Below are 27791 nucleotides of genomic sequence, written 5' to 3'. Positions count from 1 at the left end.
GTGTGATATTTGATCTATATTAAGAGATCCAATATTTCCAATCACAGCAGCTCATTTCCCTACTGCCTATCAAAATGTCTGCCTAGAAATGGATCTATACACTTCACATTACCGAGGATCCAACTAAAATCGAGGGATCAGCATATATCAAATCCACTCATTCATCCATCCACACTGTATACAAATAACATAATTCCAGTTCCTCTTTCCATATTCATACAACTTAAATAATTAATTCATCGTCATGGCGGCCATCATCTTATCCGACCTTCCAAGGACCCTTGAACAAAAGCTTGGGATCTGAAAGCATGCCTTGGTCATCGAATCTCACGCCTTCTTGCTCCAATATTTTCAGCTTTGTTTTGACCCTGGACCCGGTGTCGTTATTTAGCTCTTTGTTTCGCCATTTTGTTTTTTAAAACTTTAATTCTTTGGACGAATGAGCTCCTTTGATGATATCTGAGAAAACTCTTTGAAGGATTTTCTCTCCTTTATACCCCTTAATGTAGCCACTTTTTGCGATATATCTATGACATGGCATAATAGGAGTGTGTGGATTGCTTCGTAATCCATTACCAACAGCACGAGGTGAGGTTTGTAGAGCTTATGCGACTGATCCGTATATGGTGACTCGGCTGCGGGGTATCTGTTTTATGAGATGAAATACTCCTCTTAAAATGGAGTCATTCTCTTTCATTAGGTATGAATACGACAGTCATGGCGTCCGTTGGTTAAAGAAGCAGATAGGAAGCTACACAATTCTATTCTCGTGCCACCACGTACCCGCCCAGTTATATGTACGTCTGAAACACAGTAAGTCATATATTACAAATTCATGCAGACATACGGAAGGGGATATGGCTATGCTCACTATGGAAATTCCTTGTTCAACTTGTGATCTCGTAACCGAACTAATTGCGCATATACATTAAATTTAGTGGCCTATTCACTATAGACTATTCAAGATCGATGTTGAACACAGCTAGGAGAGTTTCGGATTTGCGATATGCACTTATCATTTTGCCACTCTCTGGAAACTCCCGCAGCGATACTGCTCAATCTTGTTATTTTATTCTTCATCTAACCAAGGTTTAGTCTAGCCCTTTATGAGGAGCATTTCCTCTATCGGGTAAGAACATACTAGTACAATGCGGCGACACCGAGGGCTCAGTTTTGACAGCTAAACCTTCAGATATCCTCTGATATATGCTGCAAGTGGTAAACTAATATGACTAACATTTATAAAGTTTCATGCCGAAAGTCATGTGTGATGTGACAAATCGTAGACTAAATTTTGGCAAACTTTGATATGGTCGAAGTCGGCGGCATTTACCGAATTCGGTTAGCTTCAAAGGGCCCCAGAGATTGAGTTCACACTAACATAGTCTACACCAGTAGAGACAATCTTCATACATAGGTCCGAAAGAAAAGTGAATATTGCTAAGGCCGGATCGTAGTACTGAACATGTCCAATACAATCGGACTATTTATTAATTATCTTGTGATTGGTTGAGCTATCTCAGTGGTCTTTATAATCGTGCTATGGCGTGTAATGACACTATAGTTCCAAATTCCGTACGAATACTTACGAGGGGGAATAAAATGAACGATGAATCAGCCAACCATGAAAGTTTCTAGTGGTATATGACCATTTCCTCGGTTCGTCAAATCACGTAAAATAGATGTAATGTTTTATCGGTCTTACATTTTATTCACAGTCTAGAACCGGCGTTACGAGACTTCCGGCGAGAGCATTTCTTTTTCGGCGAGCGATGATTATAGAAAGTTTTGAACATCTATGACATCGCTACATTTAATAAAGGAGCACTGCCGCAGGGTAGGCTGTAGTACGGAGATGAACGTTTCCATGAAATACAAAAGATGCGAGTGATCTGTAGAAAAAAGGCTGCCTCTATGAGCAGACCTAAGACAATAATTTTTTGAATTGATGACTGCGCCAAAAATCCGCAAAAGTCGGTAGTTTGGTGCTTTTGCTTAGCTAGCGTTTAAAATATGACAAACGGTTTATTACTTCTCTGAGAGGTCGAACGGAGTCATATTTTAAGTGTCTCTGACTCAGTTCATACCAACTAAATAGTTAGTTCGTGAGCTTTCTATGACTTCGACTTATTCATTCGAACAATCAGGAGTTCGATCATTCATAATTCAATTTTCAAACACGATCATATGGAATATCTGGGGAGAAGGGGCAAATTTTACTTTTAGCTCGCGCTATCACGGTCAACAATGCAGTGTAGACTATTAAAAATAATACTTGGTTTCCATGATCGGTTTTTGATTCAGCAGCTAGAATACTCTCCGTTTTACTCTTTGAATCCGTCGGTAAGGCAAAATCATGCCTTGCTAAATGTTTCCGATGCTTTGAAGCTCGTCAATTCAGTGATAAATCAGCTTGAAGCTGTCTCTTTGCTGATGGAGCGAGTCTCAATATTAGTATGGGTATTTTCAGACGATGCGCATCACCGAAATATACTTCCTTTGGTACCTTGCCACAAAGAAACTAAGACATGAAGGTGCCCGATCTGAGTATCAGCTGCGGCGTCTTGTTGGCCATGCATCTGTTTTGAATTCAATAACAACCTATATATCTGCCATTCACCCCACGAAAAGCGTCAAAGCAGTTTACCCATACGAAGGACGGGCGCAAAACTCTGTTACTTCATTCTCCTCCGAAAACATTAAAACAAGAAACGGGGTTGGACACAGCGCATCGGATTCGAACAGTGAGGATGAGCAACCCTACGCATATTTGGCTGACTCTGGAAACAATGTGGCTTGCGAAGAAGCATACAAACTGGAAAATCCTGCTCCAGGAGATATTCTGTGTAGAATTGAAACAACCGAGGGCCGATATACGAGCAAAATAAAAGATGTCAAGTGAACCTACATGATTCAGTAGGTTCGTATAGCTTAATTCCACGGAATAATTGAATTTATATCTCTAACTTCACTCGGACTATAGACGTGGAGAGTTCCAAAAGTGACGAACTGGGGGTTGATAGAATACATCATGTTTAGTCCAATCAATACTGAAGAATTCCGGTTACAAGAAGGTGGCGGTTGTTGTGATTAAGATAGCCTATCGCGTGTTGAAGTTGTGCAACTGAATTGAATCAATCAATTTCAACTCCGTCAAAATTGCATAGGATATCTTTAACCAGACTATAATTACCAAGTAAGCTTGTGGACTACAGCAGCTAGATATATGAACACAATTCCAATACAACCTCACGCTCCATAACATTCGATCTTAGAATAAAGCCCATAATCAAATTCTTGCTTAATCAGGCAAAGGCCGTCCTAGGATAATCATTGTTGTCTGTCGAAGCCCAGAACTGGTTTCACTACCTTGATATAAAGCGGTTTCCGTAACAGTTTTTTGTCTTCCAACGCTTTGCCGAAAGCCAAGAAGGCTGGATTCTTCTGGTGAAATGCTATCGCATCAGAATTTGTGAATCTAGTTGTTTCATTAGCCCTCACGTTGCATGACTGGATGTAATTTATATATAGTGGAGAGTGAGAGTACTTTTCAATCATGAAAATTTCCTCCTCGCCCGACTGTTCATCTGTTGCTCGATTGGCAAAAAACGAAATGCACTCCGGCTCCAATGCTTTCACTCCATTGACGAGGGGATCTTGGATAAATTCGAATACCTGTTTGATTTAGGACTTAGTTTCTCTAATGCAACTTGAAATCCCCTGGGTCAACACTAACTTCGTCAATTTTACCTGGCTTGGGACTGATGATCGCCAAAATAGACACTTGTTCGTTGATAGACATGCCGTTGTAGTGAGAATGGAGGAAGAAATGAATGAAATATGAATTTCCTGAAGTCAAGCACTCTTGGTATAGAAATATTTTGAAATGAATACCCCCTCCTTGGATTGGAAGATGCACATATACGTCGAAGCGCCAGTATGATGCACAGACACTACGTTACGTTATTTCAGGTCGCCTAGGCAATGTCCGGTCCATTACAAAGACATAACGAGATGACGGAGTCATACGCTAACGTAATTTGCCAGCGCATGGCGCTATTCCAGATCAAACTTACGTCTCTTTTTAGAATGCACGCCACGCGTCCTAAACAATTTCAGACTGCTCTGTGCGCTGCTTCGCGATTTTAAGCTATGTAGAAGGACAAAGACCTTACTAAGGAACATTAATGAGGCATGTTCTCATTATTAAAGCATGACTCGTATGGTTTAAGATAAAGACACGAGCCGGCTCCACAGTAAGCGCAGAGCTATTTACCAAAGCTTACAAATCATTTGAAGGATCGCACGTGCAATCGCTTGGATGCTTGAACGTCCGACCCAGGCTAGTATTGCTTGTAGCTTTCGTAACATGCCATTGAATCACGAAAGCGAACCCACAGGTCGGAGTGTGGTCGCAGATTGAGAATAATGCCACAGCTGTACGAACAGACGTCCGGATTATCAAATCGTCAGACTTCTCCCAGATCAGTATCCGTAGACGACCAACATCATATCCCCCGCTGTTCTTCAAATTATACAATCTATTCTGCGACAATGACGTAAGAAGCGAAAAAGCCCTATAGTATCCACGTATTTTGACGAATACTTGGCGAGAGGAAGTGTAGCCATTGTCGACGAACTTTGGTCAGATGGCTTACTTTAAGGTTTATCCTAATCATGGACCACAACATGCCAAATGAGGCATGTCTCTGTCTGGAACCACTTATTTCTGACACGAGTTTACACCAGTTCGGCAAACAACCATACTAAAATATTGTTTCAAATATTCTGAACCGTGGGATCCAGTAGTCAGGTCTTTATTGACCGACATCTTACAAAATCCAGTGCTTAATTAATAGAGCAGGTATGCTAAGATCGAATGAGTTACGTTTCTATGCACGAGGAAGATGCGTGCAATCTTGACTGAATAAAAGAGAATGTCCCGGATGAAACGCAACATACTGGCAGTCTATCTCAATTTACAATACCTCGAAAACATTACTTAGCAATATATTACGTTTACAAAGAATATTACTAAGAAAAATAAAGCTCCTGGATGTTGTAACCACTAGTAATGGCATACATCCTCGATATCACTCAAACATGGTCAGGACTTCTCAGGTTGTCCAACTATAAACTCCGAGTTCTTATTACGTGTTAATTTCCGATTACGTTACTAAAACACTAACCTACGTTGACGGTCGGCGCTTGTTTATTCTGTACACCGAAGTTTCACATTTATAGTCTATTACAAATTACTTAGAGGGCTTGCTTGGATCTCAACATATACATGTTACCAGGCTTGCTTGTTTTCAAGTAAACAACGATCAAATTTAGGCATGGCGGAAGATTTTCCAATTATTACTTTATCATCAGTACATGCATGATTAATTCGGACTTGGAAAATGCATTCGAACAGGTTCACCGAATCAACATCCAGTGCCACCGCTTTACAGAACAATACTATCTTACAGTACGAGTAAGTATTACGAGAATATATTTCATGTAATCGTGCTGTTTAGTCATACTATTCCCTTATGACGAGATTGACTTCTTCAACGCCAAAGAGTCGGGAGGTTTAGAGTATTATCGATTATTCTTTTTACCGCAAACATCGGCATTTCTCCTCAGGCAATCTAGTCAATACCCCTCCAAAATATACTATGCAAAATGACCTGATGGATAAGTTTCAAACGATGAATGGTTCCAACAATAAAGAAGAGACAATAGAGACTATTCGCGGCACATTCCTTCGGTTTACGGGACCCGCAGTTGAATACGGCACATATGTCAAAATATATATCCACCAATTGCCCTATGCCGCTTATGTATTCAACCTGACGTAGCTCTTATTATGGTCCGGACGTGTATTTGGGGTGACATAATCCTACCAAAAATCCGGGCTGGTAAATGTTAGCCAGACTAGCGGTCGGAACTTAAGGGTTTCTAAATAAACTCTATTGAACTCGCTCACACGCATTCACTATGGTAAAAAACATGCGATTGAGTTGACAGATTTTACTCGGAAGCTGATTGAGCGTGACGTCATTATTTAATCTTCCGCGTTTGGTCACACCGAAATTCCCTATCTTTGTCCCTTTCGCCGTATTTTATTTTTATTTAAAGAACCAATACCGCATACTTCTTGAAACCTGCGTGCCATCATTACTCCTCCCGCAAACTGTTTGCTTCACGCTATACTCTTCGTCAGGGTACCATATTGCTCTCGAAAAGTGGATCAATGGACTCTTTCAGAACAGTGGTACATAGGATTGCAGGCCAACACATCCGCGAACATCCTCACAGCGAAGAATGCTCAGAATATAGCTAAGAAGAAGAATACTTCAGATATTATGAATAATCGCCACCAAGAGGCCGTATTGCAGCTTGCAGTCAAACAATACATCCCCCTTGATCGACCCCATCCCATTCCCAACAATGCAGTGACCATAATCGGGGTACATGGAAATGGTTCACCCAAGGTAAGATTACTTTGACGTGAAATTATGATTACTTAATTAACCGTCTAAAAGGAACTTTTTGAGCCTTTTTGGGAGCATTTATACGCTCATTTACAGGCGCAAGGTGTATCACTCCGTGCGATATGGATTGCGGATGCATCCAACCAAGGCGCTAGCGGTGTTCTGAATGAACATATTCAAGGGGATACAAGTCTGTGAACCCAGTATTTTTCGCCTGATATAGATAGAAGAGTCCTAACTACCGCAAAGCTCCCTGGTACGATCACTCTAGAGACCTTTTACACATGGTTAATCACTTTCGAAAAGATATGCCACGCCCAATTATTGGCATTGCACATAGTATGGGATGCAACCAGCTGTTCGTAGCGCTGAGCTTTCCCCGTTGTTATACGTTCCCTGGTATTATTTGTGGCTAATGTTCTTTCTAGAATTCACCTCTCTATTCTCCACCCGCGTCTACTATCAACGCTAATTCTGTATGAGCCGATTATTTTCTCCAAGAGTTGGGGACCTATAAACCCTGCCAGATTTGTCTCTCAGCGAAGAGATCTATGGGATACAAGAGAACAAGCCGAGACCGCGCTCCGAAAAACCTTTCGCAAGTGGGATCCGCGAGTGGTGGACCGTTTACTCAAATTTGGGGTTCGATCTACCCCAACTAAGCTGTACAATTCGGACACCGATCCTAACTTATTAAAATCAGCCGTGACATTAACAACAACCAGACACCAGGAATCTTGGTCCTACACAATCCCAAATCTCGAACCCGAAGCAGATAGATTAGACCGGCTGATTTTACCAGACTGGGATCCGCACACGGAGAGACCATTCATCTGTGGGAGGCCAGAGATTTGGTCTTCGATGCGGAATCTGCCCTTCATTCGTCCGAGTGTACTCTGGGTTTTTGGAGGCAGTAGTTATGCTTCATCGCTAGAAGAACAAGACGCTAGGATGAAAGCCACCGGGGTAGGGCCCGGAGGAAATGGAGGTGTTGCAAAAGGGATGGTCGAGAAAGTGGTCTTTGAGAACGCCTCGCATACCCTGGTTTTTGAGCAGATTGATGACAGCTCTGAAGTTGCAGCGGAGTGGATCGGGCGTTGGTTCCAAGCCTGGCTAGCGGATGAAAATGCGTTATCTCAATATCAGAGTAAAAGGTCTGAGGCGGGCATGACGAAAGCATCAGTCGCAAGTATTAAAGCTACGTTGATCAAGACTGGGACTAAGAGATTGATGGCTAAATTGTAGACAGAATCTTCTTTCAAGCCCAAGAACGAAGGTTATGATCATTGAAGTGGATAATTATAGGCGTTCTTAATTCAATTGCATCATTTTCTCGTCGGAATGACTATTTATACAGCTCACCAAACAAAATACAAAAAGACGTACAAGGTCAAGTAGCCTTGTACTAGATTTAATTAAGCTCGCAATATGCTTCCGTTCTATAGGCTAACAAAGATAATGCAAAGTGTGGAACGACTCGCACCAGTGTTTCAAGTATCAATATACAATATTATAAGTGCGGGATAGATGATGGCGATCTTTGAGCTTCAACCGGTTAGTACTGTCGTGGCCTTTAGCCATTCGAGATCTTAGGTTACTCTCATAACGCGGCCATAATTAGTTCCTAATGAAGGCGGCTGACGATTGTCCGCAGCTTGCTGTATCTCGGCGAGAAGTCACGAAAATACTGGCTAAACTGAAATTTAAAATCTGGTTAGAAAATTCATGTCATTCATGTTTTGTTGCGAGTTTGATTGGCGGAGCGTTTACTGTTGTCGATCCTGAATGGCCATTGCTTGCTATGATAAAGGTCTTCTATTATAAATATACGCTTGAGGAGAGGTATGAATTGACAGCTCTCACAAAATAGTTGCGGCAAACATGATTCAATATGTTGAAGCAGTGAGACATAGGTAGGTCGTAGGTCTTGTATGGAGGTAGCGGGGGTGTTGAATGGGGAAGTTGAAGAGGCCGAGAGACTTCAGAAGAGCAGATCGGTCGAGAATGTTGCGGTTCTGGTTCAGGTATTGTAGTGGACTGTTCGAAAGCAGTATCGACGTTCATGGTTGAAGATTTCATAAAAGCATGATGCCGGCGCTAATTAAAAAGGCCGTCGTTGAAGTGATTGGGTAACAGTGCCTGAGTAGGTAACAATATAGGGCATTCCAAAAATAGGCTTCAAATTGGGACAACTTATCTACCATATGCATTCTGACAAAGGAAATTGTTGCATCGCGTCCTGGAATTATTTTGTAGTTGGTAGTGAGCGGGAAGGGATTCTCGAAGCGACACGATAAAAATGTGCGGGTGGTGTAACGAACTAGGTCGTTCCCATTGTTATTGATGCCCTGAGCGGATGGCATCCACTTAGGCATCCACGCCTGCAACTGTATCTAGCTTATGTCTCAGCTTCCTGTTCTACTTTCTCCTCAAGCTACTACGTTCGTCGAACCACTACTGCTTCCTTTATCCGATATAGCTACGTCGTATCCTGATCTCTGTGGGTATCTGAGCATCCTCACAGGTGGAATGGGACATGGATATGGTATCGAGACACCACATCCACCATGTAGCGCTCTGGTAGAGAGCAGGACAAATTGCGAGGATGTAACGTATATATTAAAACTATTCCTCCTTCCGAATGAAGATATCTAAGCCAGCAATCGAAATGGAGCTAGCCTGCTCTTCTAGATCCGACCAATCGTGGCGATTTGCCTATATCAACCGCTTCTCCCCACTACAGTAGCTACAAAGACTTGGTTGATGGTTGTAACATAGGCAAACGGTACACCGACCCGCCAACACCTGAAGGAGGTTTGCAATATAACTCATTTTTGAGCCAGCCGTTGAGTGGTGGTATCGAAATGTGCTTGTCTATGATACGAGAGATCTCCCGCAGCCACGGTTGAATGATGATCAGGATCTGGTAGACATGTTGTTGCAATGTGGGTGGCTCGGTCGGCGGAGCGGGGTTGGCGGCTTTGAGGAGCGATAAGGGCCGAAGATGGGCTGAGAGGCTTGGGTATCCAGCCCGCCCTGACATCCGGATGCTGCGAACTCATTTCTCAAGCTGATCGATCGACATATGACAGACGCATGGATGTATGGACGGACTTCATTTTCCCCGACCCCTCGTGAAGTTGGTTAGAAACCTCACCAACCAGGTTATATACACATTGAGAAGATGAAGTTGATTGGAAATCAACTTGATCCCTGCGCTATCACGCATTGTGTCTCTAAGTCTCGGAGGCTTCGATTCTCCATGGACTTCGTGAATAGGAAAGATATATTACCAGGGGAATCTTCATAATACTGAGATACAATTTAACCAAATCATCTCTCGGGGATAAGATATTCCTGCATTTTTTCACGAAAGGAAGACATTGCATGACGCCAAAGTGCAGGGCCCACACTTATTCTAGCGACTCCAATCTCAGCCAGTTCGCGAATTGACAACCCCCCAGTATTGAGTCGAGCAATGACATTTAAGCGGCCATCAAATGCAGTAGAAATTCGTTCGACCTCGCCCCTTGCCAAACCACGCTGTAATCCACCCCATACGAGAGCCGTTGTTGCGCCTTCGTGTAGATACGATCTGCCACGGTTAATAGCGTCGTCGATATCATTATTCAGCAGTATTGCATCAGTACGAGCGTTCACAACAAAACTAGGGACGCCGGCAACTGATGCAGCGTGACAGACACGCTGAATGCGTTCAGTAGCGATCTCCTTCGAAAGTAACCCACCAGTACTGTTGTCACGATCTTCAATATTGCAACCCGACGCGCCGAGCTCAATAATCCTTGTGACGACTGACTCTAGATCGTCACCATATCCGTCCTGGATGTCTACTGTGATTGGTTTTCCATGTTCCAAAGCAACAGGTATAATGTGTTTCAACGCCTCAATATTTGTTTCGAGATCAAGATCGTCGTCATCCAAACCCCTGACCGCTGCAATGGCAAAGCTAGCAGTGGCGAGAGCTTTGGTAGCTGGGTTCTGGGCAACAATTTCCGCGGTGGGAGCATCAAAAACGTTCGCGAATATGACGGGAGTTCCTGGACAATGTAAACTGCGTAATATTCTCGCTCGATCTTCGGCCTGATTGCGCCATTCAGTCGATTTCATTGCTTTATCAGAACCACAGTCAATTTAGCAGGTTTCAAGCATAATAGAAGTATGGAAACTTACTAAATATTTCGATATCACAAAGAACCAGTACTTTCTTTCTGCAAACCAAATGGTTCAAAATAAAAATGCCAAATGGAACGAAAGTGTTGTGAAAGTAGACCAGGATATTTCAGTAAAAAAATACTATTGCCCATTCTTGATTTCTACTAATTTTGTTTTCAATTCCGCAATTGCACTCGTATGAATATCTGTAAGGGCTATCATTTTTTTTGGCTGTTCGTGATTTATCTTACTAATAGAATTTGTCATTTTAGCGGCGTATACACATGATTTTCATTAAAGTTCCGGATCGGCAGTTTCTTAATAAGAGAGTTGAGTGAATTGCGACCAATGTGACCAATCAGCCCACGTAAAGATTGGGCCCGCCTCCGAAATACAACTTCCCGACGATTGATTTTGAGTTCCACTTTTCAGCACGATCGTAAAATAGAAAGGAGTCGGAAATTACACGACTCAAATAAATTGAGTCTCGTTTTCCGACACTATTACATAATGTAAAGATTATCAGCTGAAAAATTTAGACAAACTTCTCTCCATTAAAATCGGCAGGTTTCATTGTGGAAACTATGTGAGAAGAGGAAATCAAGACGATTTAAATCTTGAAGACTTTCCCTTGAAACACCAGGTGGCATAGAATAATTCTCTTCTGTTGACTAGGACAAAAATGAAATCCAATTCATATTTCCCCCTAACTATTACAATAAGTATCGGATGTGTTAACTGCAAATATACCATAAACCAGATTCGGTCTTCACCAATGTCTACTTAAATCGCAACTATGAGACATGGAGATTCTCCAACTATGGTAGCAAAATTCTCAGTCTAGTGAGTTAAAAAGGATTCAGTCGAATTTGCTTCTAGCCCTAAGAGTAAAACAAACGCAATAACAAGCAGATCTAGTCAACTTTGCGATGAACCAAATGGTGCCGATCAGTATAAGAAATGCTTGCTGACTTACTCAACTTCAGTTTGACCGAGGAAAAAAAAAGCATCATTCAAATGCAGTATCAAGTGAGGCTAGAAGCATGGAGACCATCGGCGATTCGGTCTCGTCCGCCAGTCACAGGATAGGATGCAGTAATTTTGACAAATTTTCGCTCGCGTCAACATTATGCGGAAAGCAAAGCTGCAATACGTTAGGTGGTGCAATTACGTATGTCGGCCGAGAGGGAAAGATGAAAATTGTTTGTCTCAAATGACCCACGTAGAGCCCATATCGGCGAATAAATGGGCCTGTACAACGCTGTTTGATGCTAGGGCACTTTAGTAAGCTCTTCGAACCCACCCAAAAGTTTTATTGATCAAACCACCTCCGTCCTGTCTTATTATACCTTTTATCCCGATAATTTGTTCTTGCCTATCTCAGAATGCGACTTGAATATACGCCCCTTGAACCTTACTTCGAGAAATATGAAGAAAAACAAATCCTTGATCGCGTACTCCAGCGTCGAGGCGGCGCGCTGATCCCTCTCGACCGAACCTTGCTATATGCACCACTCATTACCGATGGTTTTAACTCTTTTATGATTGCTCTGCGAACAAAAAATTCTCTGCCGCCAGATGTAAGAGAAATTGTATTCTGTCGAGTTACCGCATTGACTTTATGTTGGTACGAATGGAATATTCATGCGCCTATTGCCCTATCAACAGGAGTTAGCCAGGAAGGTCTTGAAGATGTGCGCAATCTTCATTTGACCGGGGCAAAAGGGCTCAACGATTGTCAACTGTCTGTTGTTAAATATACCGACGCTATCACGACCGCCGGGAAGGTTCCTGACGCCGTTTTCGAATTGACTCGGGCGTTTTTCAGTGAAAAGGAAATGGTAGAATTGACAGCAAGTATTGCTGGATTCAATACTGTGGCACGTTTCTGTGTGGCGCTCGAAGTTGGAGAGTAACAATGAGAATTAAAAAAGTGCTGTATATGATCTTGCTGGTGGGGATTATGGAAATTTTAATTACTCGATAATAGAAAATATCTTTTAAATATTCCCTTCGCAGCTGGAAAGTCTCTGTTTGCATCTTAACACGTAAAATAAAACATATTTGACCATCAGTTGTCTTGATTTATTCAATAATTAAAGCGCAAACAATCGATAACGCCGGTTTGACTAGATGCTATCGTTGCAATCTCTGATGCAGTTTCATGATCAAACTTCCGAGTTTACGACGTGTTAATTTCTCGAAAATCATTAATTCCTTTATGGCACATTAGATCATGCTCGGGCCATTTGATAGGCTATTTGATACGCTCAATAAACATGAGAGGTCATCGCCCTTGATCATTTTCCTCCTCACCTCTGCCTAAGTAGTTGATGAGAATAAACATTCAAATAAATAAAAGAACCTAGTTTTGACAACAAAATATTTCAACAACATATGCCAGAAGAGAAGGAAATGATCTCGAGCGATCAAGAAACTTGAGACTATCAGCGGCACGATTCATTCTGAAAATTCATTCTGAAACAAGATCAATTGATGATATATACGCACAGTACAACATATAGTACTTATTCGTGTTCTATCAGTTTTCAAGTGTGTAGTCAATTCGTAGAACCATACGTCTTTTCAGTACACCTCCATCTAAGCCACCCCATTCAGAGAACTATCACCGATTTCCATACCTCTCCGTGAAGACATTCGATGGAGCTGACATTATAATGTTCACACACACGAACGCACAACACCGGGCTGTTCTCTCCTGTTTCCGCTTCCAAAAGATGCTTGCTTTCAGAGGCTTCCAAGACGATGAGCCTGGAGAAGCTGGTGGAGCTATAAACGATCCACGCGAACACATTGGCGGTGGGGAAACCAGAAGCTTGCTAGATATCGAAATCGAACTAGGGAGAAATACCGAAAGAGAAACAGAGAGAGAGATAGAGAGAGCGGAGGTCACCGTCCGCCCTCTCTCGAGCGTTTCAATCTACTTACTTATGGTAGGATGCCATTGTTAAGCTGGCGCAGCGTGGGAGTTATTTGTAGATATGGGGTCTAACTTTAGAAGACTATATTGCATTCCGTGGGAACATTAATCAAGAACAAAATCGTGCACCTTATGACTCGGCAGGTGAGTTATGGATTTAATTTACTGTGTTGAATCTAGACAGAGCTCCTGACTTGATTTGGTCACAACTTCAAACAAAGCACAAGCAGCTGAATATGTAGCAGTTGGATCCTTTCAGGTCGTTCTAATTTAAATGACAGCTAGACATCGACCTTACGCTCACACAGTAGCCAAACGAAATACAATCAATTTTGCGCCGTGTAAATTAGCCACTCATGTTCAACAGAAATTTGATGTGTTTCGTACCACTGCCTATAGAAGCCCAATCTATAATTTTTGTTTTTTATTTACTTCACAGAAATTGTATCAATTATCAAAAATCAGTCCAAGTCCTCTTGTGGCGAACAAATAGGATAGCCTGTGCTCAAAGCAGCTGCCGGCCAATAATCACACTATTGTGAAGTGAGAGTCTGCTATGTCATTTTTTGAGATTGGGAAAGGCTCCCAGTGAGATATTAGCTCCACTGGCGAGATTGACCCATCCCCAAGTGGAGATATCTGCGATCGATAGGTGGTCTCCAACTAAATATCCAGACACGGATGTTGCTAAATGTTTGTCCGACATCCCATAAAGTCGTTTTGTTTCATTTAAATAATGAGCAATGGCATATTCATTGTGCCCCGGAGCTGCATGTATGGAGTGACTTGCTTGTCCTTGCATTGGGCCAATTCCAGTGTTCTGGAAAAACAACCAGTTGTTGACTTCATACCACTCAGAGGAGCCGCGTGGGTATGATATCCTATATTCTGGATCGTATCTCTCGGCAAGATACTGCAGGATGCTCCTCGATTCAAAAATCTTGATTGCTGTGCCATCTTCAAGTTTGTCTGCAATGGCAGGTATTCTATCGTTTGGGTTGATTTCAAGATACCACAGTGAGAAATGTCGATTTTTTGAACTTTATATGGAAATCTAATGATTTATCAGAACCTCTTTATTATGTCCAAGAAATTCATTATTTTACCCTAGCTCAGCCAAAGCAATTGTAATTTTGATACCGTTGGGTGTTTACGCTGTGTAAAGTGTGATCGTTGAGTCTATCGCTGGATTCATCTTCGGAAAAGGGAAATAGAATTCAATCAAGCGAAATTATGTTGCGAAATTATGTTGCTTCGAAGATTCACAACTGAAGACTATAATACAAATTATTTCTATTACGGCGGGCTCATTCCTGTATTAATGTTTAGAAAATCATTGAATCTGAAAGTATTTATGTAGGCAGTAAGTCGCGAGATGTCAAAGTGAGGTAAGAGTTGTAACCTCCTTGCGCCCAATGCCAATTGTTCACGAAAAGCGATTCAAATAAATAGAGTTTTCTTACTGAGTTGAAAATGACTACGTAAGTGGTCATTCAACTGTCATTACAACGCACAGATATAATGCTAGTCCGTAACAGGTTCGTACGTCCATTTTGGGTTTGCTCAAAAGTTTAGTATCATTCGAGCCCTGAAGCGAAATTGACAAGTCATGTCGGGCCCGCAAGCGAGACGGCCAGAGGAGACGGCCAGAAGCTGTTACCAATCTCTTGTGCCCATTGAATTATTACTCACCTGCAACTAAAATCGACTTGGTCGCTTCAGGAAAGTATGTTCCGGATGTGTTACATATATTATAAGATGTGCGTGTTGAGCTTCGTCCCTGAAGGGAGAACCAGTAACGACATACATAAAACATGAAAGCAAAGCTATAAATAAAATCTCCGAAACATGATATTACGACAAAGACTTTTGCGGTTATTATTTAGCCATAGACCTGCTAAGACAAGATTACAAAATCGCCGACCGTCAAATCCGCTATTAAAATAGACCACTGCCTGATTCGGAAAAGAGTGAATTACCATCCGTCGCTACCCCTGCTTAACAAATTTTGGGATATGTATTTATCAATTGCTTAATAAGAGTGACGTGGCCACAATTGAAGTTAATGAATGTACGTTCGATCATGTCAGAAATTAGTCATTGCATGATTTGGCAAAGCTCGCCCGATTTTCCACTCGCCTCACCTAATCATGTATTTGGCACGTGTCAAGAGATTTAATATAAGTTTCTTCGCAATTCCTCGTTACTTTTTGGCGTCTTTGAAATCAAGTCATATGACAATAAAGTATATTTGTGTCTTGTGTTTTAATCATGGCTCAACTAATTGATTTTTATTCCCACAGTGAGGCACTCGTCTCCATGTGACATCCCACACTGATCAATTAATAGAACAGGGCCCAAACCCCTGGAAGACAGTGCTAGTCTTCGAAGAGCTCAACATTCCATACAAGGCAATTTACCTTGATTTTGGTAATGCCAAAGGCGGTGTTGAGCACAGCGACTTTCTTCGCAAGAATCCGGCGGGGCGCGTACCGCTCATTGTTGATCCTGCCAATGGTGAGAAACTACTCAATTAGACCTCAAGATAGAATATAGCAACTTGCAGATCTGATCAATGATATACCAGGCTTCTCATTGACCGAGTCAAACGCAATCGACCAATACTTGGCGGCTCGTTATGATACGAAAAATATTTTCGAGGTTGAAAATGAGTTGGATCAGTATCGTGTCAACCAATGGCTAGGCTTTCAGTCTAGTACCCAAGCTCCGTTTGGCGCCCAGGCAAGTACCTAAATAAGGTCGAGGTATAAGGATTCTACTAATCCTCAGTAGGCCATTCAGCTTCGAAATAAGAAGAATCTTGAAGGCGCGGCCCATTTCCATGAATTAGTGAAACGTACATTGCGAACACTGGACAAGGAACTGAGTGACAAGGCTTATCTTGTGGGCAACAAAATCACTCTGGCAGACTTGGCTTTCGTTCCGTGGGATTTGATTCTAGACGTTGTCCTGGAAGGGGACAAAGAAGCTGCTACCGCCAATGACAGAAAGATTCTTTTCCCTCACTGGTATGACTGGCACTCGAGAATGTTGGAGAGACCGGCTGTACAGAGGATGATCGCAACGCAGAAAGAGATCAAAGGCAATTAGGCTACTGATTATCAATTCATCTTTACTTTCCAATGAGTTTAAATGCGGCCCATCTTTTCAGGGGGGTCATGACGAAAAAACTAACGTCGTAAAACAGCGTAAGTTTAGTTTTCCGTATCTGGAATTCTCGGAAGCTGAAGTTTCTTCGAGAATCCATTATTAGAAACTTCGCTAGATTTACGTACGATAGTAACATGACGAAGCAGATTTCTCTGGTCAAAATAGGCATACCTGTCTATAAAAAATTTGTTTCCCATAGACGACAGCTATCAGTCTTCGGGCAAATCTCGTAAGCAATGTACCACACCAATCCAGACAAAGTATCGCATCCTTCTAGCTCTCAAATCGACCGTCCGATGTATGAGATGCCATTGATTATACATTATCTTCGCTCTTCACCAAGCCATCCTTCTTCGGTGACGCCCGATGTTTAGGTAAGCTGGTTGAGTAAAGCTAGGTTGTTAGCAATTTGGCCTCCGGCTGTGCTTGTGTCAGTGCCGAGCGCCGCGTCATGTCCAGTGCGGGGAGCGGCTAGTGCTGATGGGTTTGCGCAGAGGTAATAGTACGCATAAATGAGGGTCGTCGCTGTAGTGTCGCGTTCTGCAAATAGGAAGATCTTCATTTGAGCGGTGGCGATGTCTATGAATTATTCGTCCATATCGACTGCGTTTTTCTTGGAAAATAATCGTTCAGAGAGGTAGGCCTTGATGGTTAATTTGTGACCTAGGTGCTCTTGTATCCCTCGCTCAATAACGCGTTTCACCACCGAACCGGTTGCCCCACCGAACCGGCCGGGCACGCTAAAACGCGTCGCGTCTAGGATCTTTCCTTTTTCAAACCACCACCATGCCAACAATTCGCAATGAAAAATGACAAAATGGGATTTAGCAAGAGGTTAGGATTCAACTTGTAATCCAGGCCCCAAATTCAAAAAGTAGCATCTCTCAATGAAGCTGCGCGGGTTTTGAACGTACCGCGTTGAACGTTGCAAAGGGTGCTAGTTTCGTTTGAAAATGTAGACTAATGTCACTAAAGATGTCGACTGTTAGAGAAGGTTGGAGAAGATAGAAGCAAAAAGGCATTCATACAGGATAGCTCGACCTATGATATCGACCGTGCAGCTGATGGCCTTATCTTCAAGGCTAAAACTTCTCTCGGATTCTGCAGCCCCCTTAAGCTGATCGACAAAAATGTCGATATTCCCAGGCAAGGCCAATATGAGCGTCCAAGCATCCCTGGCTGAAAATCCTGAACGAAATGTCTCTCTATATCTTGCAAGCTTCTCCCAACATGTTTAATAGGCTGTTGAGTTGTGTGAAGGGGCGGGGCTCGCCTTTCCGTGAAGAATCCTCTGGAAGAAATGTGATCTTCATGAACTCGTCCATCATATCAGCATGAAAAGCTGCCAGCATTGGGGGATCAGTTGGTCAGATATCGATATACATGAGCCCGGGCATCTCCGACTCTGGGTGGTCTTTGGTCACTATGAGAGGCATATATTGGCCATGGACATTGCTGGGATATTTGGTCATAGCTTTGCCGATATAGGAAAGGTGTCCAAAGATCCACGAATGGGAAAGCATTGCCTGTGCGAGAACTCTCAAGATTCTGTACAATTGCCAGTTCAAGTGGATATAACCCGCCACTCCATGTCGTCCAGCCGCATTCCGGAACAGGCGCAATGCGATACATCTGGAGGGCTTCACGGAAGGCGGGGTGCTCCAGAGACTGAAAAAGAAAGATACAATCCTGAACAGCCGGTATAGATTTCCCCCTATGGTTATAGATTTCCCCCTATGGGTTCTTTTAGAAGCAGCATCATGACTGACTTTATTCTTGGCCGATGAAACATCATTATCAATGCAGAATTTTCGGTTCCCACGTTACTCTTCATGAGGCACTTAATAATTGGCTGTTTGGCAGCAGCGCTTACGCGCCTTCAGAAAGCTCCTAAATTGATCCTCTTCGCACTGTGCTGGGACCATTTGACTGGTTCAAATCATTCAAAATAATTAAATTCAAAGTATTTAAGCACAGCCAGGACATCAGGTTCGGCTCTCCATCGGTATGATCTGTCACCCGCGGGAAATGTTCTAGATAATCAGGACAACATCTGGTCCCATCCCAGCTGATCTTTTTGACCTCTCCCAATCTACCGAGCACTTGATCGCTTGCTCTTCGAACGGAAGAACGGAGACCTGTACGAGATGAGTCCCAGGTATCCTGCTAAAATTTTAGGAAACTGATATTCTTCCGAAACTTGATTGCTTTTGCGAATGCAAATTTGGCACAATGGTCGAGCCGAACATGGGAGGAAAACTAAGTGCTGTTTCGGTTCGTTTCTCAAGTGCAAAGCCCACTTCGAGCATAATATTTTTCCTTGAGGCTCTTCATGTGATAAGCGGCTTGCAAGAATACAATCTATTCAAACAATGCTCAGATAATTAGGCTCACGAAAGAATGCGGTTGCCAAGCTTAGCACTGAGCTGATGTTCCTCCTGCCACGGTGGTGATGTCAAAAACATTGTGTTGAGAATTGATTTCAAAGAAGTGGATCGCGCGAGGCAAAAAGAATGCGCAGACATAGATGCACTGTGGACTGTGTTGTAAAACGTGTTTTGAATGACGTCATTACTACGACGATGATGCCGACATTTTTGCAGGCTGCGAAAAAGGAATCGTGGATAATTGCAATAAAACTGGTATGAAAATCAAAGTACGACAACTTTAGGTTTGAATTTTATTGGTTAGTATCACCGCATAACGTTACCAAACTTTATGATATTTGGAATAAAAAACACGTGATACTAAAATCCAATATTCCCGAGTGGACAAATTTGGATGCATTGACCATATAGGGTTAGTCAAAAATCTTATCTTTAATGAACTTTCACCTATGACAGTCTGGAACGAACTTTCGAGGTGACGAATTCCCACGTTCAGTGGCGGTCGGGTCTGTGCGTGACGCGGATCCTGATACACACGTGAGATCAATATGTTTTTTATTCTGAGCAGATCCTGTCGCCGGATTTGTAGGCCATTAATCGAAAATGGTAAGATAAGAGCAAAAAGCTTTTGGCAAGATTTAAGCTGGGCGCATGGTTCCTTGCAGCTGCTTCTATATGTCATCTTAGGATCATTAAACTCGTCCCATAGAGCACAGAAACTCCAGCCAGGATGTTATGATTGGCCTGGTCCAAGGTCTCGATCTGCCTGTGGCCGATTGAAATTGACGAAGTTATTGAGTCGTCTTTGGTGGGTGGTCTTGCAACCATATAAATAACCCGCAACTATCCTGAACAGCCTTTGTTGGAGAATACAAATCGTAACACGGATACTTATGAATTTGATGGACTATGGAAAGCATTCAACAAAATACACCGTTTTGCTACCTCTCATCGAATGTTGACACATGGCTGCCTCGAGGTTTAAATGCAAGTTTGATGACTCCCAAAGCTTCCCGATATGTTTGCTGAGTACTCCAAAGAGTAACGATGGCGTCTTCATCGAATCATTACAAGACTCGACGTCTTTGAATTCGGCATCATCGGATGTTGATTCTCAAATGAATTCACAAGCGACAGTCATTGCCAATTGCTTGGAGGATATGGAAAGGTTTGTCTTCTCTCTTTCGAAATCTAGCCTTCAAATTGCAAAGCATGGAAATATAACACTGGTTTACGTGAATAGCGATATATTTGAGCAAATTGCTTGCAATGCGCCTCTGTATTCCAACACAAATTGCCAACCCTCGTTCAGAGCACCGCGGGTCCCTAGGACCAAGAAGAGCAAGATCCAATTTGCAGACCCGAAGACGACATTGAATAGTAAACAGTCGGTACAAGAGAGAAAAAGGTCTCAAAACAGGATTGCGTACGTATAAGGATATCTGGTAAAGTGAGATTAGATTTTGCTTAATTAACATCTTATACAGACAAAAATCATTCCGTGAGCGTAAGCAGAAATACACGGAGGAACTAGAAGCACGCGCCAGAGATTTAGAGCAAGAGGTTGCTCGCTTACAACAGGAAAATTATTGGTTTCAACAATGTCATGACCAAGCTAAGGACGTTTCCAGTGAAAACAGCGCACCCTGCTTCATATGCAGTCATATATTGAAATTCTGCAGCAGTGGATTACTATGTTCGCATGCGAATGCAGAATAATAAAATGAGACTTGGGACGAGAAAACAAAGTTTAGTGTGATTCGATGACCTTTGACTAAAATGACTTGTCTTTTTCTTTCTGTAACTCCAGAGAAAATAACCTTTCCTTTTTATTCAAATTCCACCCAAGCGTTGTTACTTTTTATTAGCACAGCTTACTTTGATTAGCTGTCAGAAGCGTCCTTCGCAAATTCAAAAAGTGCGCATAGCTTACCTGAAATAAGTCACACGACTCAAAATCGTAATTCTGGAAATCACTGTTGCAGAAAGGTCTTGACCACGACATGCATGAAGGCTTGAGCATTACGAATCATCCGGCGGACTGACAATCCAACTTAAATTCTTCTACCAACCTAGAATATCTCCGAGCAACTTGGGCATCCAAAATTACCATAGAAATATAATGGAATAGTTCCTTGTATTATTGTTTTCATATTGCTGGCTCATAATCACACCGAATTTTTTTTTTTTTGAACAACTTCACGTCTTTCATTATCATATATTTAATATTCGACGACAGTGAATAGATTGCGGTTCTTTTATCATTCTTAAATATAGTTAGTAAAACATTATTTATCCATTGCACCATTGGACGCGTTCAACCTCGGCTGAATTCTCCAGGTAGTCTGTGATTTTATTTTAAAGTATAAGAATTCGATTAGGACAAGAGATAAATGCGGTTGAACTGAATTGTTTCCATGAATTGTTTCCGCACTACCCATCATGAATACTGTGAAACATAGTATATGTAGAGGTGCCTCATAATTTCCCGTAGCTTCGTAAAAATATATACGCGTCACATTTGGAGAGAATACCCAGCAAGTTCAAGTCAAGCAAGTCGTGGATTTGTCTTAAAATTATACAATTATGCGACGGGTTAGCTTCCATTAATCACTGACATATAATTGGTGACACTTATGGCGTGCTGAGTTCATTTATTAAACTGTAGTTTCAAGGCTAATAAAAGAAGTAGTATTTATTGAATCAACTTGTACAGAAGCCATACTAATTTTACCTACAGCTGAATTAGGTCTAAATCTGTCATAATTTTCCTCACAATCTCCTGGTATATACATGACGTATTTGCCAGAGCCGCACTCGTTTCTTTTGCGTTATCAGCAGAGTACTTGGGTTCAATTGACAAGCAGTCCGGAAGAAACCTCTCCGAGAAGTACTTTGACAGCATAAATGAGGGGTTCATCGTAGGGTCGGGATTATTCAAGTAGCGCATGATCCAGTCATGTGGGTTAATTCTCTCAAACTTCTTCCTTGGAATTCTCATCTTGGGTAGAAATTGACGGCCCTAGTGGAATATCTGTTCATATTATGATAGACACGGATAAAGCGAGTTTCATGAGCACAGTCAACATGATAACCCGATATCTCAATGGCAGCTTAAGTCACAGCATCCACAGGTAGCCGTAAGACATCTTATAATCCATGTTTAACTGCCGTGCAATATTGCATCAGAGTTGGAAATTTAGATCTGATCGCAAAATGTCAAACAAGCCCGTTATGCCGATGATCGCGTGGTCATCACTCTGAGCCGCTGGAAATAACATAGATGAGGAAAAATGACACTCTATTCGCATCTCAACCTAATATATTTGACGAACTAGGAAATATTTCTATATGATACCCCAAATGGCCGAGGCGACGTGGTACCGAAAAGGGGTTAGGAAATGATCAAACGTTACATGACCAGCTCATTTCTAGAAATAGTACACGTCAGCGATCCCCATAGCCCTGAAAGACGTGCATGGGCTCGTCGCTAAAGACCTTGGATAGGAGACGAAGTTTTGCTAAATCTAACCATTATGGGTTAGCCACTTCGTCAAGACTGTAAGCACCACGAACTGCTGCAGCGTTACTAAACCAAAGTAGTCTGGCTATTTGGTACAGTCCTATGTCTTTTGTTGGGTATTCATCTAATTATCTTGACAAAAAGACGCCCTGCTATTCAAAATGTTAGCATGTTAAAAGAAAATTGAAGTCCTGACATGTGGAATATCATTATCTTTTTATCATCAAACCATCATCAAACCATCATCCACTACTCTCTTATATGAAATTCAACTGGCGTCATGTTATTGCCGCTCTCTGCGAGAACTGTCAGGGGTTTATATTGAATAAAGAAACATTTCCTGAAAAATGCGCACAATAACCTCATAATAACCTCACCGCAGATTAAAACTCTTTCTGCAGAACATTGGTTGAAATGGACTACCTCTTCACTAGAAATCTGCCCGATGCAAAAGCTCGGAAATGAAGATGATCAGACCTCACAATGTAGCTTTCAAATGGAATACTACGAAAGGAAGCACCTAAATACTCCCTGCATGAATTTCTGAGGCAGTAACCATGAATTGTGTCAACTAGATAGGGTATAATAGCAGCACTTGCAAAGATAATTGAAAGATTACAGGTTTTATACAGCTCTAAAGTAATATTTGGGGTTAACCAATAAATTCAGCCAAGTAGGCTACGTTACACTAAGCTTTTGAGTGAATAGCGTTGCCATAAGGAAATCTTCACCCTGCAAAAGAGCCTACATCGAGAGGTTACAATAAATGTGACGACCTAGTTCTATGTAGATTGCAGAAATGTTATTTTTCTGGCAAATAGCAACAAACAGAGGAATAAGATGATTCCCATGAGTATCCATTACTAGCAACGTCCAGGCATCTCCGAGAGGCTCGGTAGTGTATTAAATAAAGGTTTGGTGAAGCCATAGGATGCCAATTTCTTTCACTAGCGTCGAAGTGCCAGTCCTGTGTAATATCATGAAGTTAGGTTTCTATGGGGTCTTTACCCTAGAACACCGTTCATATTGATACACTTTATTACAATAATCACCCAAGGTTATCTGACTGTAAGAGATTGCGCTTCTTGTAGTAGTCTCTCCGGGTGATGATTTTTGAGGTGCTTGCAACCCCCATTGCTGATCTAGTTTCATCAAACTTGTAAATATCATCATCGATAATACCATATGTAACTACCGTTGAGCAAAAATAGCAGATCACGGTTCTATAACCTTAGGGTCGTGACATAATCCATGTTTATTAATATATCGGCGTAAATGACGTGTTTTCAGGCAATGTCTATGCTGAATAAAGTTGGAAACCAAGTTTTGACAACCATTATATTACGCCTATTACCACGCTCTCTCAGTACAAACTTGGCTATCTGTTCTAGCATAATGTGTTGTAGGGCCTAGTCATGATTATCTATATATAAAATCTATTTCGAAGCAAAGTCTCCTCAGTAGTAGTAAATGAGGCCTTGTTCCTCTGAATTTCTACGAGATGCTTCCCTGGCAGCATTATGCAAGCACCTGCTAGTTTCAAACCTTATAGGCATGCTTGATTTAGCAGCCATGTACATTAAAGCTTAGCGTAGAAAGCCCATGTTGATTGAAACGTCAACTAAGTCATTTCAGATACTTTCGAAACTGCTGAATCTGGTAAGATATCTTTCTCATTGCCTGCGATGAAGGTGATACCAAATCGAAGTTCAGCTTTTTGAGGCTCGGCTGTGATATCAGAAAAATGTAATAACAGAGAAAAAGTCATTTTAACGGGGCGTTTGTCCCCAACCTGCCTAAAATGGAATATTGACATTGCCTAACCCTTTCTTTACCGCATCTCGTTTTTCAATGAGAGCCACCCATTTTTCGACGGCTGGCCAATACGCGAGATCAACATTCAAAATAATCGAAGCTCGTCTCACCCACGTGAAATTCATGATATCGGCAATGGTGTACTTCTCACCCGCAAGGAAGGGACTATTGGCCAATCGAGATTCTAAAACGAATAAAAGCCTCTTAGCCTCACTAGTAAATCTTTCCATACTATATTATTGACCAGCAATGCAGATAGAGTTTGGTTTGATCAAGGGCATTCCTCGGAAATGGTTTGCTTGGCCTGTTTGAAAATAGGTTAGTATACCCTCTTCGCAGACTTACCCTTGCTTCTTCTTGATACTGACATACCTAAAATTGGCCCAATACCACCAACTTGGAACATGATCCATCCAAGTTGCTCGTAATACTTCGGTGTGCCAACATGGTAACTTATGTTCCCTTCAAGATCATATTTGTCCTGTCCGTGAGATACAGCAGAATTGCTCCACTCTCAAAGATTCGGTTTTCATTGTCAACCAATCCCGGAATTCGCCCATTTGGATTGATTTTCAAGAACCACCTGCAAGATTTGAATTGTGTGAGATACGGTCTTTAGAACAAAGAGAGAAAAAGCCTACTCTTTCTTTTGCTCATTGGTGTGTATATTAACCGGTTCATTCTTGTATAGGAGACCAAGCTCTTCGAGTGCAATCGACGCTTTTACTCCGTTGGGAGTAGCCCAACTGTGGAGTACAATTTGCGGTGCCATACTGCAATGGATATGATCTATTCAATTATAGATATCAGTTTTTCGATTGTCACACATCATGGTTGACTCTTCACATAACAAGGTAGGATGGGGATTTCATGGGTATTATTTATGCAAGATAAGCATGACATAACCACAAGGATTCGGCGGGTTTGGACGCGATCGATTAGCTGAGTCTGACGAACCTCCTATGTGTGATGTGTAAGCGATTCTGGGTCGACGAGATAGAACTTCTTGGGCGGCAAGGAGAGATTAGAACTATTTCCGATACATTTTCGTCCTATCAGTCTCTGGCCCTCCAAATCAGGGTATACTCAACATTAACTTATGGAAACGAAATGATATGTTTTGCTGGCCATCACCACTGGCATCTTGTTGAAATTTGATAAATATTAATGAGTAATAACGTGAAGTCCGGTTGCGCGGGTGACCCGGTTGAGCGAGCGACCCCACCAAACTTCGAAAAATCATTAATTTTGAACTACCACTAAAACCATCAAATAACTCAAAATTTTGCTAATAAACACGTGAAGGGCATCCAGGATATGTATGACCTTTTATCCCACAGCCAGAACATGTCACATGCCGCCGAACCGAAGGCATAGAAGGTAAAGTAGGCTCAACAACCGCTCTTGTAGATACCTCCGGCAAATATATATCTTTACCATTATCTTCATCCTCATAAACCACATCATCTTTACCACTCTCTAGACCCCCAAAGATACCTTTCTGGGTAGTAAACTTATGTATGGTCTCTCGTTTTTTTGTCTGTTTCTTGTTGGTAGCCTCTAATTGGGTACAGCGATTCTGGAGAAAAATATGGTGGTGGACCACTTTGATAGTCATATCATAGGTCTTCTGAAGCTCTCTTTTTGTTGGTGAAGAGAGGATTGAAGAAGAAGATTCTAGACCTTTTTTGATCCGAGATTGTGATTTTGTGAATTTTGAGAGAGTCCAGAGAGTATTTGGATCACTATCACTGCCGGAAGAGAGTGGTCGCTGTGAGACAATATCGAGAGGAGGAAGGGAATCCAGGCGCACATTTAGCTTTTCCAAGACTTTATTAGCATCAAATGGTGCTAATCCAGTAGCTGAAAAGCTATTTTGTATAGTAGAAGTCTTAAAAGCACCAATTCTCGCATCAGCGATAAGTTCAAGAAAATCTTCCTTATCAATAGAGTTCACTCCATTCCGCATCAAGGTTGAAACCGCTCCTCCATAAAGCCTCTTCAAAACCGAAAAACAGCCCACATCCAAAGGTTGTAAAAGGCGGGAAGCATGAGGAGGCATACAGATTGCGATAATTTGGTTTTCTTCACAAAGTTGGTCAAATTCGGGGGTCAAATGACTCCCATGACCATCGAGGACCAGTAGGCAATATTTCCCCACTCTTGGCCCAATATTTGGGATAAAAAGATGTTTCAACCACCATAAACCAATTGTATTAGTAGTCCAGCCATTTTCACTCATAGTGAGACGTGCTCCTTCTTGATTTAAAAGAAGATAAGGGCGTAGATGCTCTGGAAACTTTTTTCCCTTGAAAATGAAGAGTGGAGGCATAATACTTCCAGAAGCTCGAATACACTCGATTATGGTTACCCACTCGCGATTTCCGGCTTGTAAAAGAGCTCTTTTCCCGTGGTATTCTGCAGAAGTGATAATCTTTTGTGTTGCGCCGATACCCATAGCAAAACCACTCTCATCAAAGTTAAAGATATCGTCCGAGACAATACCCCACTTTTCAATTGTTTTTTGCACCAAATCAAACCATGGTTTAATGATTCTAGGGTCTTCTGAAAGGGCTCTCTGATAGTCGTATTTGCGAGAGAATCGAGTAGAGAGATTTGGGCGTCGTTTGATAAATTCAGCAGGCCAATGATTACCCACAGTAGAGGGCGTAGTTTTTCGGGCATAAAGTAGCAGATTAGCCATATCTCGCAACATAGGCAAAGTAAGAGCTGCCCCCCTAGAATCCATATCCAGTAGCCATTTTTCAATCGATCCTTCCTCAATTTCGGTGAAAATAAAGCGATTGTGTCGCTTTTCAGTAGCAGATTCACGCCCATTAATCCGTGCCTTCAAAGTTGAGACAGGGATATCAAAGGATCGTGCAGCAGCCGCAGCAGAGGGATATTTACCATCTTTTATAGCTTTTATAGCTAATAAAAGACGACCCTCCTGCTCTATTAGCTTTTTTTTCTTATCGGAGCGCTCAGGGGGCATTCTTGTTATGGTTGAAGAAGACGTATTAATATGGAAGTGGATTTTTGGTGGGGTCGCTCGCTCAACCGGGTCGCCCGCGCAACCGGACTTCACGTTATGGAGAATCATAAAATTAGGTAATCTGCTTTGTTATACTAGTCTTAGTTAGTCAGAAAATCCGCACATAAGAACCATGGTTCGAGGACGGGTAATAATTCAGACAATTACACGATCGAGTACAGACCCTATTAGTCGATAAAATACGTCCGTTTACGTGAGCCGACACGTCGTCTTGTCCGTCACGGATCGATTGGCCCTTATAACC

General features: G+C 42.0%; 7 protein-coding genes across 7 annotated transcripts; 2 read left to right on the top strand and 5 right to left on the bottom strand.

The window, feature by feature from the left end:
* Nucleotides 1–9815: 9815 nt before the first annotated feature.
* On the bottom strand, nt 9816–10610 carry N7520_004264 (isocitrate lyase/PEP mutase family protein; the record flags this gene model as incomplete). Its single annotated transcript, XM_057138199.1, has 1 exon — nt 9816–10610. The coding sequence occupies one exon, from the start codon at nt 10608–10610 to the stop codon at nt 9816–9818; it is 795 nt and encodes a 264-aa protein (XP_056998664.1).
* A 1430-nt stretch (nt 10611–12040) lies between these two features.
* Nucleotides 12041–12571, top strand: N7520_004263 (carboxymuconolactone decarboxylase family protein; the record flags this gene model as incomplete). Its single annotated transcript, XM_057138198.1, has 1 exon — nt 12041–12571. The coding sequence occupies one exon, from the start codon at nt 12041–12043 to the stop codon at nt 12569–12571; it is 531 nt and encodes a 176-aa protein (XP_056998663.1).
* A 3296-nt stretch (nt 12572–15867) lies between these two features.
* N7520_004262 (glutathione S-transferase family protein) lies at nt 15868–16707 on the top strand (the record flags this gene model as incomplete). Its single annotated transcript, XM_057138197.1, has 4 exons — nt 15868–15898; nt 15946–16113; nt 16184–16284; nt 16390–16707. 4 exons carry the CDS (start codon nt 15868–15870, stop codon nt 16705–16707), a joined length of 618 nt encoding a protein of 205 aa, XP_056998662.1.
* A 430-nt stretch (nt 16708–17137) lies between these two features.
* Nucleotides 17138–17329, bottom strand: N7520_004261 (uncharacterized protein; the record flags this gene model as incomplete). Its single annotated transcript, XM_057138196.1, has 1 exon — nt 17138–17329. The coding sequence occupies one exon, from the start codon at nt 17327–17329 to the stop codon at nt 17138–17140; it is 192 nt and encodes a 63-aa protein (XP_056998661.1).
* Nucleotides 17330–23479: 6150 nt separating this feature from the next.
* On the bottom strand, nt 23480–23930 carry N7520_004260 (uncharacterized protein; the record flags this gene model as incomplete). The annotated part of the gene is made up of 3 exons (XM_057138195.1): nt 23480–23644; nt 23686–23743; nt 23908–23930. 3 exons carry the CDS (start codon nt 23928–23930, stop codon nt 23480–23482), a joined length of 246 nt encoding a protein of 81 aa, XP_056998660.1.
* A 543-nt stretch (nt 23931–24473) lies between these two features.
* N7520_004259 (glutathione S-transferase) lies at nt 24474–24898 on the bottom strand (the record flags this gene model as incomplete). The annotated part of the gene is made up of 2 exons (XM_057138194.1): nt 24474–24676; nt 24865–24898. 2 exons carry the CDS (start codon nt 24896–24898, stop codon nt 24474–24476), a joined length of 237 nt encoding a protein of 78 aa, XP_056998659.1.
* Nucleotides 24899–24945: 47 nt separating this feature from the next.
* Nucleotides 24946–25264, bottom strand: N7520_004258 (uncharacterized protein; the record flags this gene model as incomplete). Its single annotated transcript, XM_057138193.1, has 2 exons — nt 24946–25105; nt 25134–25264. The coding sequence occupies 2 exons, from the start codon at nt 25262–25264 to the stop codon at nt 24946–24948; spliced, it is 291 nt and encodes a 96-aa protein (XP_056998658.1).
* Between the last annotated feature and the right edge of the window lie 2527 nt (nt 25265–27791).

Source organism: Penicillium odoratum (genome assembly GCF_028828045.1).
Source record: "Penicillium odoratum strain IBT 22623 chromosome Unknown utg000003l_segment0_segment0, whole genome shotgun sequence".
NCBI lineage: Eukaryota > Fungi > Ascomycota > Eurotiomycetes > Eurotiales > Aspergillaceae > Penicillium > Penicillium odoratum.
Note: the sequence above shows the minus strand (reverse complement) of the source record. Positions and strands in the feature narration are given on the sequence as shown.